Raw genomic sequence first — 12,658 nt, forward strand, 5'->3', positions numbered from 1 at the left:
ACAAAAAACATTTCATTGTTTCTCTCTGCCTTCCTCCATTTTTTGGCTCTCTTATCACAACACAAGACTACTCACTACAAAAGTATTCTTACATGACATTATGTACATTAGAGAAATTTAATACAGAGCCACTTGAACTTGAACATAAACATGAAAAAGCTCTAAATCAAGTACATAATCAATTTCTATGCATCATACTAGCAGCAACTGACCACAGGTAAAAAATTTATGCTTACCAAAAGATAATTTTTCAAAAGGCTGGACATTATGGCACTAAAATAAGACAAATTTGTCTCCTTCACAGAAAAAAGGTGGTGACGGGTTGGCAAACAGATGGGGGGAGGGGCAATATGTTTCGTCACAGTATCCACACATTCTTCGGAACATTTTCAATATCATGGTAACTGAAATTGATCCATTAGTCAGTACAATAAAGTACTGGGTTACAAAATAAAATCTAAGAGAAATGAACTATCAAGTATTTACATAAAAGTTTCTAGGCTCTCCAAAAGTTCAACAAAGAGCCAATTTCTAAATTACATATTGTCCTTGTTGTTTTATTTTAATTGACTGGTGTCAAATGGAACAGAGTAATTGCTTATATAATTGTTGTTAAACTTCATCCAAGACATCAATTAAGAAAACAACTTGTACTAACAGTAACATTCATTATTACTTACATGCTCTTTACGAATGTTTGAAAGTTATTTGAATTATTGTACTAACAGATTATAACTTTTAGGCAAGAGAGCATTTTGTACGACCTCTTACAAATGCAATCTGAAATGTAGAAGGACCATTAAATTAATTTCTTTTAGATAGAAATAACCTTAATTGAAGTTACTGAATTATTTTCATTATTTTACAGGGAACAGAACAAATCAAATTTGCGACTTCTGCTTCAATTTGTGGCTATCTTCCTTGCCTTTGTCAACACATTTAAATGTTCATATATTACTATGTTTAGGAAGGAAAAGCAGTGACATGTGTGCAAGCAATAGCAATAAAAAATACTCTCGCCTGCTTCTGTCCCCTCTCCAGAATCTGTCACAAAGAAGTCAAACATCAGAAGCCTGCTATTTTCATTGCAATGATTGTAGCCAGAAGGCTTTTATCTCACAGGTGAGCTCAATGGCAACTCATTTTCTTTAAACAGTTATTTCATTACAATTTCATTCTTGAAAACTAAAAACTAAAATCAGTTATTTTCAATGCAAAAATATCCTTTTAACAATATGTCAGATTATGAAAAAGAGTCTGCATAAGCTTTGAAACTGCGTATAGCTTTTTATTTAAAGAGAATTTATTTTGTATTATGGCAGAAGGTACTTTTCTGTGCATATTTCTTATTTGCACTGACACTAAACAGTAAATTTTGTAAAAACATGAATAACCTCCATTATCTGATTTAATTGTCAAGCTCAACCAACATCAATTTACTATCAGTGATTTAAAAAAAAAATTTCAGCATCTGAAAAGTCATGCTCTGAAGGTCACACTATTCAATGCATGGACATTATCTCTTGATAAAACTGTAACATTAGCAACTATCATTTAACTGCCCAATTTCATACATGTACTCGGTCCCTTGTTATGCTTAGCAATACTACAGTAGTGTTGATGTCTGCAACCAAAATTAGATACTGTATTATATTTCTTACATTGTAAGAAAAATGTTCTACACACTTTATTCTGTTTTACAGAAGTACAAGTAATAAATCAATAATATCTGAAAAATGCATAATTACTTCCGGCATCAGTACAAAATCAGTTGTGCATTAGCTTAAGACAAGAAATCCATGATTAAAGTTTAAAATTAATTTTCCATTCAATATGTATTATTTTTCTTTCTGTTATATGCTTATGATGATGATGCAGGGTGATCTAAGTACAATTTTTATACCCCATTAGCATTCTTCACATCCATTCAAGAAGACTGCAAGCAGTGTAATTTCATTCAATCAATTTTCAGTATTGTCTTCCAAGAGATCCCAAAATAGCAGCAATTGCCATTTAACACTAAAGAGGTACATGACTTTCATACAATATTTACAAGTGGCTGTACAACACACTACATAAAAAAGTCAGTCTCATATGACCAGGATTTTCATAAGACACTGATTTTATGTCCACAGAACAACATTTTCTGTCACCATTTGGTAGATAACTGAACTGGCCATTTAAGTCTCTTTAACAGTTAAGTCCCATTTTCAAACCATGTTTTTCTATGTACTTCTGACGAGCATTTTCTATAAGGCGTGCTTTACGTTCATGAAATGACTGCATACGCTCCTGAGCAGATTTTGGGAAGCATGGCGGGCAGCTTTCTGAGCTGGTGCTCTGCAAAAAGAAAACCAGGAAGTACATTAAATGAAGAATTCTCATCTAGTATCAAGTAAGTTACTCTTCAAAATTTAAACTGCTAATGCTGACAAGGATATAAACAACATGGACTTGAAAGTGTTGCAGAAACCATCTTTCTATTTCATAATGCAAATTTTGGGGCAGATGTCCATAAAATTATGGGAACAGAAGCCCTGCCTAAAAGTCCACCAAGTGAAACATTACAGTTGTAGTTTCCTGATTTCCAGCTACATTCCCTTTCATTAGCTTATGGTTCCTGTGTTGGCCACTAGATACAGTGGACATGTTGCAAAAGCCTGTGTATTTTTCCTCCTCCTCCTCCTAGGCCTTTTCTGTAACAAGTTTCTGTAGTGAATCAGCAAGTCTAAACATAGCTAGACCAATAGAGAAATTGTACGATATGTATAACACAGTCAACCACTTGCAACAGGATTTTACTTTAAACTGGCTTCAACACGAACTAGGGTGTCTTCATCAGAAAATCCAAACAATTACATGTAGTAACAGGTGAACAGATTTAAGAGCAAAATATTCTTGTCATATAAAATACTTCATAGGAAGACAATATTTAAATTATATAAAATTACAGGCATCAGAACTGAAAAAGTTGGTAATTGTCAGTAAAATTATGGTTACATGGTGTACAGTGTAATATGCCATGTATCTATAATTTTACTGGCAATTCTGTCGGTTCCAATGTCTGTAATGGTATATTAAGGTACTTCTAAGCAGGAAGTAAATTTTTACTCTTCCCTTCTCACTGACACACATATTCAAACACACTTTTTAACAACTATCCCAGGGAAACTAATTGAGTGGACCAAATGACATGGAATTCAGTCCAAAGGAAACAAAATAACATGGGAATGCAATTTAGAATTAAAGACACACACAAGTAGCTGATACATTGATCAATTTAATGATTCTGTGCTTGATTTCATTTGTAAACAAGTTCATAATGCACCTTAACGTAGATGGCCCATCAGTAGGAATGATGAATAAGCTATATCAATTGAAACTATTTCTGGAGGACAAAGTCTGTAAAAGTTATATGCTTAAATGAATTTGTAGGGGAGGGGGAGGTTTGGAAGATCAAGCATTCTAGTAGAGCAGTCAATAAGTTTTGCAGTCAGACAAGATTTAAATTGGTTGAGCAAGGAAACACTAATTGAAAGCTGCTTTAGTTTCTGTAAATCATTTTTACGATTATTTTATAGATATGATGTGGAACAAATAAGATTACAAGGTAGATATACACACATGAATAGTGCTAATATTAATATTACTGAAACTTTTAGTTCTAAACATGCAACTACATTTAGAGATACAATTTTTTTTTACCAGTTCTGAAACAGAAACTCTGTCCATGGAATAGAAGGAGTTGTCTAAAAGAAATGATTTTAAGCTAGATTTAAAACTTGATCTGCTACCTGACAGACACTATGTTGTTGGGCAAATGATCAAAGATTTATGTTGCTCAATAATGTACTCCTGTTTGAGCAACTGACAGCTTTAATAACAGATAGGAAAGGTCATTTTTCCCCTCTAGTATTGTACGTATGAACATCACTGTTCTTTGAAAATTCAGATGGATTATTTATAACGAATTTCATTAGCAAATGTATGTACTCTGATGGAGCAGTTAAAATAACTAACTCCTTGAATAGATGCCTTCATGACGTCCTTAGGTGACCACCACTAATTATTCTCACTGCTTTTTTTTTGTGCAATCAATACTTTAAGTCTACGTGGTGAGTTACCTCCAGAAAACTATTCCATAAGACATTATTCAGTGGAATGCGAAGTACGTTAGGAGGCTGATCTGTTTATTACCAAGACTAGTGATTATACGAAGAGCGAAAAAAGCTGAACTTAATTGTTTGAGAAGCTCAGTAATATGCTCCTTCCAGTTCAAGTTGTCATCAATGTGAACAACTAAAAATTTGGAGAAATCTATCCTGTTAACTGAGCCCTGTTCATGTGCTACTCAACTGTCGGTATGGCTCTATTCGGTGTACAGAACTGGATCTAGTGAATTTTTTCAAAATTAAGGGAGAGTCCATTTTCTGAGAACCACTTAATAATTCTTTGAAAGACATTCTTAACAATATCTTCAGCTGCTTTTTCTGGAACGGGATTTATTACAACACATGTGTCTCTGCAAAAAGTTCTAGTTCTGTTAAGTGAGAAGTCATTCACGTGAATAAGAAACAGCAGAGGACCCAAAATTGAACCCTGTAGGACTCCCTTTGTGATAACTCCCCATTCACTAGAATTTACTACTCTCCCAACATTATTTATGTTATTCAGCACAAATTTTTGCTTTCTGTTCATTATGTATGATTCAAACCAGCTGTGTGTATAGCCTTCAGTTCCATAAGACCTGAGGTTGGCATGGTCCACACAGTCAAATGCCTTGGAAAGATCACAAAAAATAACAACTGGCGATAATTTGTTATTTAGGGCTTGCACTATTTGATGAGTAAATGTGTAGATAGCATTCTCAGACAAGTAACCCATCCAGAATCCAAACTGTGACATGTTGAGTAAATTTTTTTCACTTAAATGTGAGACTACACCTTAATACAAAACTTTATTCAAATATTTTTGAAAATGACACCAGTAATGAGATTGGTCTATAGTTATTTAAGTCACTCTTGTCCCCTTTCTTATGAAGAGATCTGACAATTGTGTACTTCAATCTGAAAAAATTCCCTGTGCAAGTGAAGCATTACATAGATCACCAAGGACTCCACTTATTGAATTAGAACAACACTTCAAAATTCAGTTAGAGACTCCATCAACACCACATGAGCTCTTGTTTTTCAGTGTATTTATAATTCCCTTAATTTCAGCGGGGGATGTTGGTGCTATTTCTAAAGGCCTAAAGTCCTGGGGAATGACATTTTTATCATATTTTTTGCTTCTTCAACTGAACCCTTTAGCCCTATTTTTGCTGCTACATTCAGAAAGTGATTGTTAAAAATACTTGCAACTTGTGAATTATCACTCACATCATCATTATTTAGCTTAATTGCTATGGTATGCTGTGCATTGTCAGGCTGCCACGTCTTCCGTTTGAGAGTATTCCACAAAGTTTAAATCTTATTATCCGCATCATTAATTTCTGTCAGAACACACAAGCATCTCAACTTCTTAATGACTTTACTTAAAATATTACAGTATCTTTTATAGTAAGCAAGTAACGCTGGATCCTGACTTATTCTGGCCTGTCCATATATTTCGCTCTTCCTCTTACACGATATCTTAATTCCCTTAGGAATCCATGGCTTACTTGAATTTGTAATGGCTTTTTTGGATAACGCTTCAGTAAAGCAACTCTTAAATACTGAGAAAAATTTATGGTGGAATAAATTGAATTTGGCATCAGCATCATTTTCTGTGTACACTTCATCCCATTCTACTCCTTCTAGGCTGCATCAATAAGCCTCCCTGCCTTGTATGAACCTACCTGAAGCCTGTAAGGTGTTATGTGTGTTATTTCCATTAACTGATGTGCATCATGATCAGATAGCCCATTAACAACTGAGTTCACATTAATTGTTACTGCCTGAGCACTGTCTATGAAAATGTTATCGATAAGTGACTTACTATCCTGCTGCACACAAGTTGGAAAATTTACAACAGACACTAGATTGAAACAACCAAACAAAGATTCTAGCTCATTTTTCCTATCCGTATGTTAAGAAATCTACATTAAAATCACCACAAACCATTAACTAATTTTTTTTGCCTACTAGGTAGCTCAATAATGCCTCTACATTTTTCAGGAATAGCTGAAAGTTACCTTGAGGGGATCTGTAGATTGTTACAATTACTACAGAAGTATATTGCAGTAGCAACTCACATGCTTCAAGGATCTGATCTACACAAAAACTATTTGCTTCAATATTTTGGACTTTGTGTCCAGTTTTTATATAAGTAGCAACTCCTCCTTTTTCCATGTTGGCTCTACATGAATAAGATGATAATCTGTAATCCCTTAAATTCAACTTCTTCATCCCTGCAGTTACATGGTGTTCAGAGAGAGACAAAACATCTATACCTTCAGGATTTACACCATTTTCAAGGCATACAAGAAGCTCATCTAACTTATTTTTCAATCCTCTAATGTACTTACGAAACACACAAATTTTATTTCTTTGGGTACTGCTACAGACATTATGGCACTGTTCTGTTTTAATTTCTTCCAATACTCTGTCTGTAACCGGACTCTAACCTAAAAAATGTGTCCCTTTGACTCCAGCAATCACAGATATTTTGTCTTGTGTGCATGTGCCCCCCTCTCCCCCTTACATTTTCAGCAAGAAGATCAACTAATCTATCCTTCCCTCTCCTATTCAGGTGCAGTAGGCCATGACTAGTGTAACCCCAAATCCCAATTGCATCAACAGGCACAGCACAGATAGGAGATTTAGTTTCTGCCAACAGTACCACCTCCCCCGCTCTCTGTTAACATGGTTGATGACAGCCATATTAACCCATGACTGATCATGGCACTGCAAAGCATTCTCAAACCCCACACGAGTGTGAACTGTTGCTGTTCCTATTACATCCAGGTCACACCTAATACTATAGTCCAAATTGTTAGCCAGGGTGTTTCCTGCTCCTCCTACAATAAGAAATGGTCCTCACCATCACGATCTGTGCACAAGGCCCCTAGGTTTTCTTAACCTGGCTAGGCTTAGCACTAGGTTCCACAATGCTTGTGACCTGGTTACTCGACTCTTAGCCTATCCTGTAGCAACTGACCTACACTTCTCCCATGACTGCTACCTAACAGCAGGACTCTCTTCTTTCTGCTTGACTTTACTCCCGAACTAGTATTACAATTATTACTTTGAATCTGCTGCACCCTACTTTCCTCAAAAACAAAATGCTAGAATATTGAGTATTCATTATCAGCATATATCATATATCCTCCTATTCAGCCACATGTGAATTTCTATACAAATTTGAAATGTTGCTGGAGTAGGTTGGCCATAATTTTTACTGATTTCAACAGATATAAAAGATGACAGACTTGCCATTTCTCTGAAGGACTTGTTGCCTACACATGGCCTAACATTAAGTTTTAGTGAGTACACTAGAGTAACAATCTTCTGCACCATGTATAGATAATATTGTGAGCAGTACAAATTATGGTGCTACAGAAAAGTTCATATTAGACCTTAACAATATAATAAAAGGAAAGTTGCTATTCACCATATAGCGGAGATGCTGAGTTGCAGATAGGCACAACTAAAAGACTTGCACTACGAGCAGCAGCACCAGTGCATGATGGGAGTGGCAACTGAGTGGGAGTAAGGAGGAGGCTGGGAAGGGGACAGGAAGGGGTGGCGGACAGTGAAGTGCTGCTGGCGAGCATGCAGGGACGAGGTGGAGATAAGGTAGGGCAGCTATGTGCAGTCGAGAGGTTAGAAAGACGGCAGGGGAGAGTTGGGGAGGGGAGAGGGGTAGCGGAAAAGGAGAGTTCTGTGTGGTACTGAGTTATAAGGATAATCATGGTCTGTGAAGGCTTTAGTGAGATCCTCTTATATGGCAAAAGGGACCACTCATCATTGCAGACGACCATGGTTGGCTAGACTGTATGGAAGGGAATTCTTGGTATGGAATGGGTGGCAGCTGTCTAAGTGGAGGTATTGTTGTTGGTTAGTTAGTTTCCTTCACTGACTCTCCACATTTCCTGTCCCTTCACTACATAGTGCCCTGCTCATCACTACTGATGCCCCCTCCCTTTACACTAACATCCCTAATGCCCATGGCCTTACTGCCATTGAACACTACCTTTCCCAATGCCCAATGGATTCCAGACCAACAATCTCCTCCATATTTGCCATGGCCAACTATATCCTCACTCACAATTACTTCTCCTTGGAAGGTATTACCGAGAAACAAATGCGGGGTACAGCTACAGTCATCCGCATGACATCATCCTATAGCCAACCTATTCATGCCCCATCTAGAAGAGTTCTTCCTAAACACTCAGAATCCTAAACCCCACACCTGGTTCAGACTCATTGTTGACATCTTTGCAATCTGGATTGAGGATAGGGACATCCTATCTACATTCCTCCAGAACCTCAACTTCAGCTGCTTCACCTGGTTCTACACAACCCAACAAGCAACCTTCCTAGATGTTGACCTCCATCTCAAAGATGGCTATATCAGTACCTCTGCCCATATCAATCCTACTAATTACCAGCAATACCTCAACTTCGACAGCTGCCACTCGTTCCATACAAAGAAGTCCTTTCCATAAATCCTAGCCACCTGCAGTCATCGCATCTGCAGTGATGAGTGGATCCTCTCAAACTAAACTGAGGGTCACACTGAAGCCTTCAGACTGTAATTATCCATCCAACCTTGTACACAAACAGATCTCGCATGCCTTTTCTTTCCAGAGTCCCATCACCTCCCAATGTCCCATCGTCCAGTCGCAGAGGATCTTTATCCTCATAACTCAGTACCACCCAGGACGGGAGCAAGTAAATTACATTCTCTGCCAGGGTTTCGACTACCTCTCGTCGTGCCATGAAATGAGAAATGTCGTGCCCTCTATCCTTCCCACCCCTCACACAGTGGTGTTCCGTCATCCACCAAACCTACAAAATATACTCGTTGATCCCTATACGACTCCTACACCCAACCCCTTACCTCACATCTCATACCCCTCTAACAGATCTAGATGCAAGGCCTGTCCCATACATCCTCCCACCACCACCGCCGCCGCCGCCGCCGCCACCACCACCTACTCCAGTCTAGTCGCCAACATCACTTATCTCATCAAAGGCAGAGCTGAATCTGAAACCAGCCATGTGAGCTACAAGCTAAGCTGCAACCACTGTGCTGCCTTCTATGTGGACATGGCAACCAACGAGCAGTTGTCAGCATGAATCGCCATCGACAAACTGTGACCAAGAAACAAGTGGACCACCCTGTTGCTGAGTACACTGCCAAACATGACTACTCCATTTCAATGAGTGCCTGTGCCATGTGGACCCTTACCACAAACACCAGCTTTTCTGAATTGCTCAGGTGGGAACTTTCCCTGCAATATATCATACGCTCCCGTAACCCTCCTGGCCTCAACCTACGTTAGTCATTGTCCTCACCCATCCAGCCCCTTCCCTGTTCCCATTCCAGCACTACTCAGCCCTCATCCCACCATCACACCCAGTCTTCACTTCTCTCCCTTTCCACTACCCCCCTTCCCTTCCCACCTCTTCCCCTGCCATCCCACTAACCTCCCGGCTGCACATAGCAGCGCTACCTTATCTCCACCTCATCCCTGCACGCTCACCAGCAGCACTTAACTATCCGCCACCCCTACCCTACTACCCCTCCCCTTTCCTGCCCCATCCTGCTCCTTACCCCCACCCTGTGACAGTCTTTTTGTTGTGTCTGTCTGCGACGCAGCATCTTCGCTATATGGTGAGTAGCAACTTTCCTTTTCATTATATTGTTACATTCCATCCTGGATTTTCCAACGGGATATTTGAACATTCAGCATTTTTTTTCCTCATTGTTAAATTTTGATAAAACATATACAGTGAAATGAGTCAGGAACTGAAGCCAATAAAATGTGAATACACTCGTTTTGACACTAAATAAAACTTCCTGGTTATTCAGTGAACACTAATGCCTTTGTATCAGAAGTCATGTACTGGCAACAAATGTTTTCCCTTCATAAGAGCCCATGGCAAAGTAGAACAAACTCGTAGATAACGAAAGGCATCAGAAAGTCTAGTGTTAGAGGAAGTTGCATATGGACACAAAGAATAGCCATGATGCAGAGTTTGTCATTTATGTGAACAAATTCAACAGAATATTTGAGAGAGTAGTAAAACTGGAAAAACAAATGGCAAACAGTAAATACATCTCAAACGATACAAATAAATCAAAATTTGCATGGCAGACTGTCAAAACTAAAACAAGTGCTGAGAAAGGTAATCATTTTAATCCTCAATTAGAAATTGATGGGGGAATTTTAATGAACTCCTGATAGCTCTGTGACGAATTCAACATATACTTTATAAAGTCAAAGACAACTCATGATATCTATCTCTCTCTCTCTCTCTCTCTCTCTCTCTCTCTCTCTCTCTCTCTCTCTCCCTCTCTCTCTCCCCTCACGTAAATCCCAATATAATGCAACACAGATCAGGAGTTAAATTTACTCATTTATCCTGCCATAAAGTGGCTAGCATTATACAATCCCTAAGGAATCTAAGATCTGTGGGATGGGATGAAATTCCAACAAAAATAATAAAGGCAAGATGTGATAATATTGTATCCCAACTTTGCCACAAAATAAATCAATCATTTGATGAGGGCTGCTTCCTGGACAGGCTGAAATAAGCAGAGGTATGGCCTATCCATAAAAAGAGTGGACGAGGTGAGACAGAAAATTTCTGCTCACTATCAGTACTACATTGGAACTTCAATTTTACGTTCTCTGATTTTACATTTTTCACGATGATACTCCATTAATTTGTAGCCCCTGTAAAAAACCCATAAGGACAATGCTAAAAATTTCCCAATTTACATTTATCCCTAGTAAAGTTTACCTTGATTCTAAGCTCTTACTTGACCTCTCACTCAACTTTATCCCATTTTCTTCCTAGTGACATTTGATGTGACTGAACGAGTTATAACTGGCCCAAAAGGCAGATGGTTTGCACCACGTGTGGTGGCACAGTTAAGCGATTGTTTTAGGCCATTGTGGAGAGGGGAGACACGAGGGAGGAAATGCTGATGTAATTAACTACTGGTGTTGCCTCCAAAACTCTCAACATTTAGCTTCACTACACAATTATGATATAATTACTGCTAGGTTGCAGCAGTAAAGAAAAAACAAGACAGTCAATGTGAAGTGTTCCGAACCAAGAAAATACATGATGAAGGGGCCCAGCCACCACCTTTTCTTGTGTCACTTATTAGTCAGTCTCATCTTTTTGCATGTATTTCTGCTGTACTGCATTCAGCAACAATATCAATTATCAACCTTTTACATTCAAACACTGAGTCTCGAAGAATATGCTCTGTCGTAATTGAGGAAAAGTTGACCATTTCTAGCTAGTGAAATCTTATTGGCTGACGATTTGTTAAGTCACCCAATAGCCAATGCAGACACCACACCACACTAACACATGGAGAATGAGCTCACCTACTGGATGTGTGGAGAGAAGGGAGTGGCCCTTCAACAACGGGAATGCAGGAAGGGGAAAAGCATTTTGTGAAGCGCTGAAAATATACTTTTCATGCAGATGATGTGCTATGTCACACGGAAACAGATCAAGGATTTTTGCGCAGAGCATTTTAAAGACTTTTGTGTTCAAATCTCATACAATACAGTTGCCCAACTACGTACACAACTCACATATATACTTTGCACCACACACTGTAGATCATGAAGATTGGCAGCAGTGATAGAGGGCATGAAGCGAACTGTAGCATCTGAGCTTTCTTGCAAATTTTACACAATTCACAGAAATTTACAGAGCAGACTTCTAATAAGCTTGTAACATCAATTAGGGAAGTAAACTTATTTTTGCATGTGTGTGTTTCTTTCGTAAAGCTAACATAACATTTTTAATGGCAGTGAGCATACAAAGTGCAGGTTGCAAGAAAAACATTAAACAATAACAGCAATGGTGACAGTGACTAAGTTTGTCATTAGTCAGGCTTCATCTACGAAAGACTGTGGTCATGCGTGTGCGAGTTGCATGTGTGTGAGTGTGTCTATTGTCTATTTTTGACAAAGGCCTTGTCAGCTGAAATCTTACTTTGTGACTGCCTTTTTATTGTGCCTATCTGCAACACGGCATCTCCGTTATATGGTGAGAAGCAACTATCCTTTTCATAACATTGTTAAAGTCTGTCATTAAGTTGATGTCCACATTTATTTTTATGGTTTAATCGCTCAGCTGTTGCGATGTACTTGTTTTAATTCAACATATTCATAAAATTTTTCTTTTTTCTGGGTGAGAACAAAGGATGATCTCTCAAAAATGCATGTTTTGAACATATAATCTGTGGTCATGACATGTTGGAAAATAGCTAGATTATATTGTACCCAGATATGAATTTAAATTTTTTGACGAGTTTTTACTTGCTGTTACACATGCCATGATTTTTTAAGAACTGATAGAATTCAATACCACAGATTAGGGTATAAACATTGAATTGTACATTATATTTCCTTCACTTAGACAGATTTTATACAAAGTATTTGAGAGGATTGTGATTTTTAATCATGTATGCCAATTAAATG

At 38.1% G+C, this 12,658-nt stretch overlaps 1 protein-coding gene across 2 annotated transcripts in view; it reads right to left on the reverse strand.

The window, feature by feature from the left end:
- Positions 1–1,262: 1,262 nt before the first annotated feature.
- LOC126353775 (lipid droplet-regulating VLDL assembly factor AUP1-like) overlaps positions 1,263–12,658 on the reverse strand; it is a 99,277-nt gene continuing 87,881 nt past the window's right edge. For both annotated transcript variants that reach the window (XM_050002856.1, XM_050002855.1), the window contains exon 10: positions 1,263–2,340. In XM_050002856.1, the coding sequence (XP_049858813.1) occupies positions 2,191–2,340 (150 nt within the window). In that variant the 3' untranslated portion in view covers positions 1,263–2,190. The remainder of the gene's footprint in view (positions 2,341–12,658) is intronic.

This window comes from Schistocerca gregaria, chromosome 3, assembly GCF_023897955.1.
Source record: "Schistocerca gregaria isolate iqSchGreg1 chromosome 3, iqSchGreg1.2, whole genome shotgun sequence".
Lineage (NCBI taxonomy): Eukaryota > Metazoa > Arthropoda > Insecta > Orthoptera > Acrididae > Schistocerca > Schistocerca gregaria.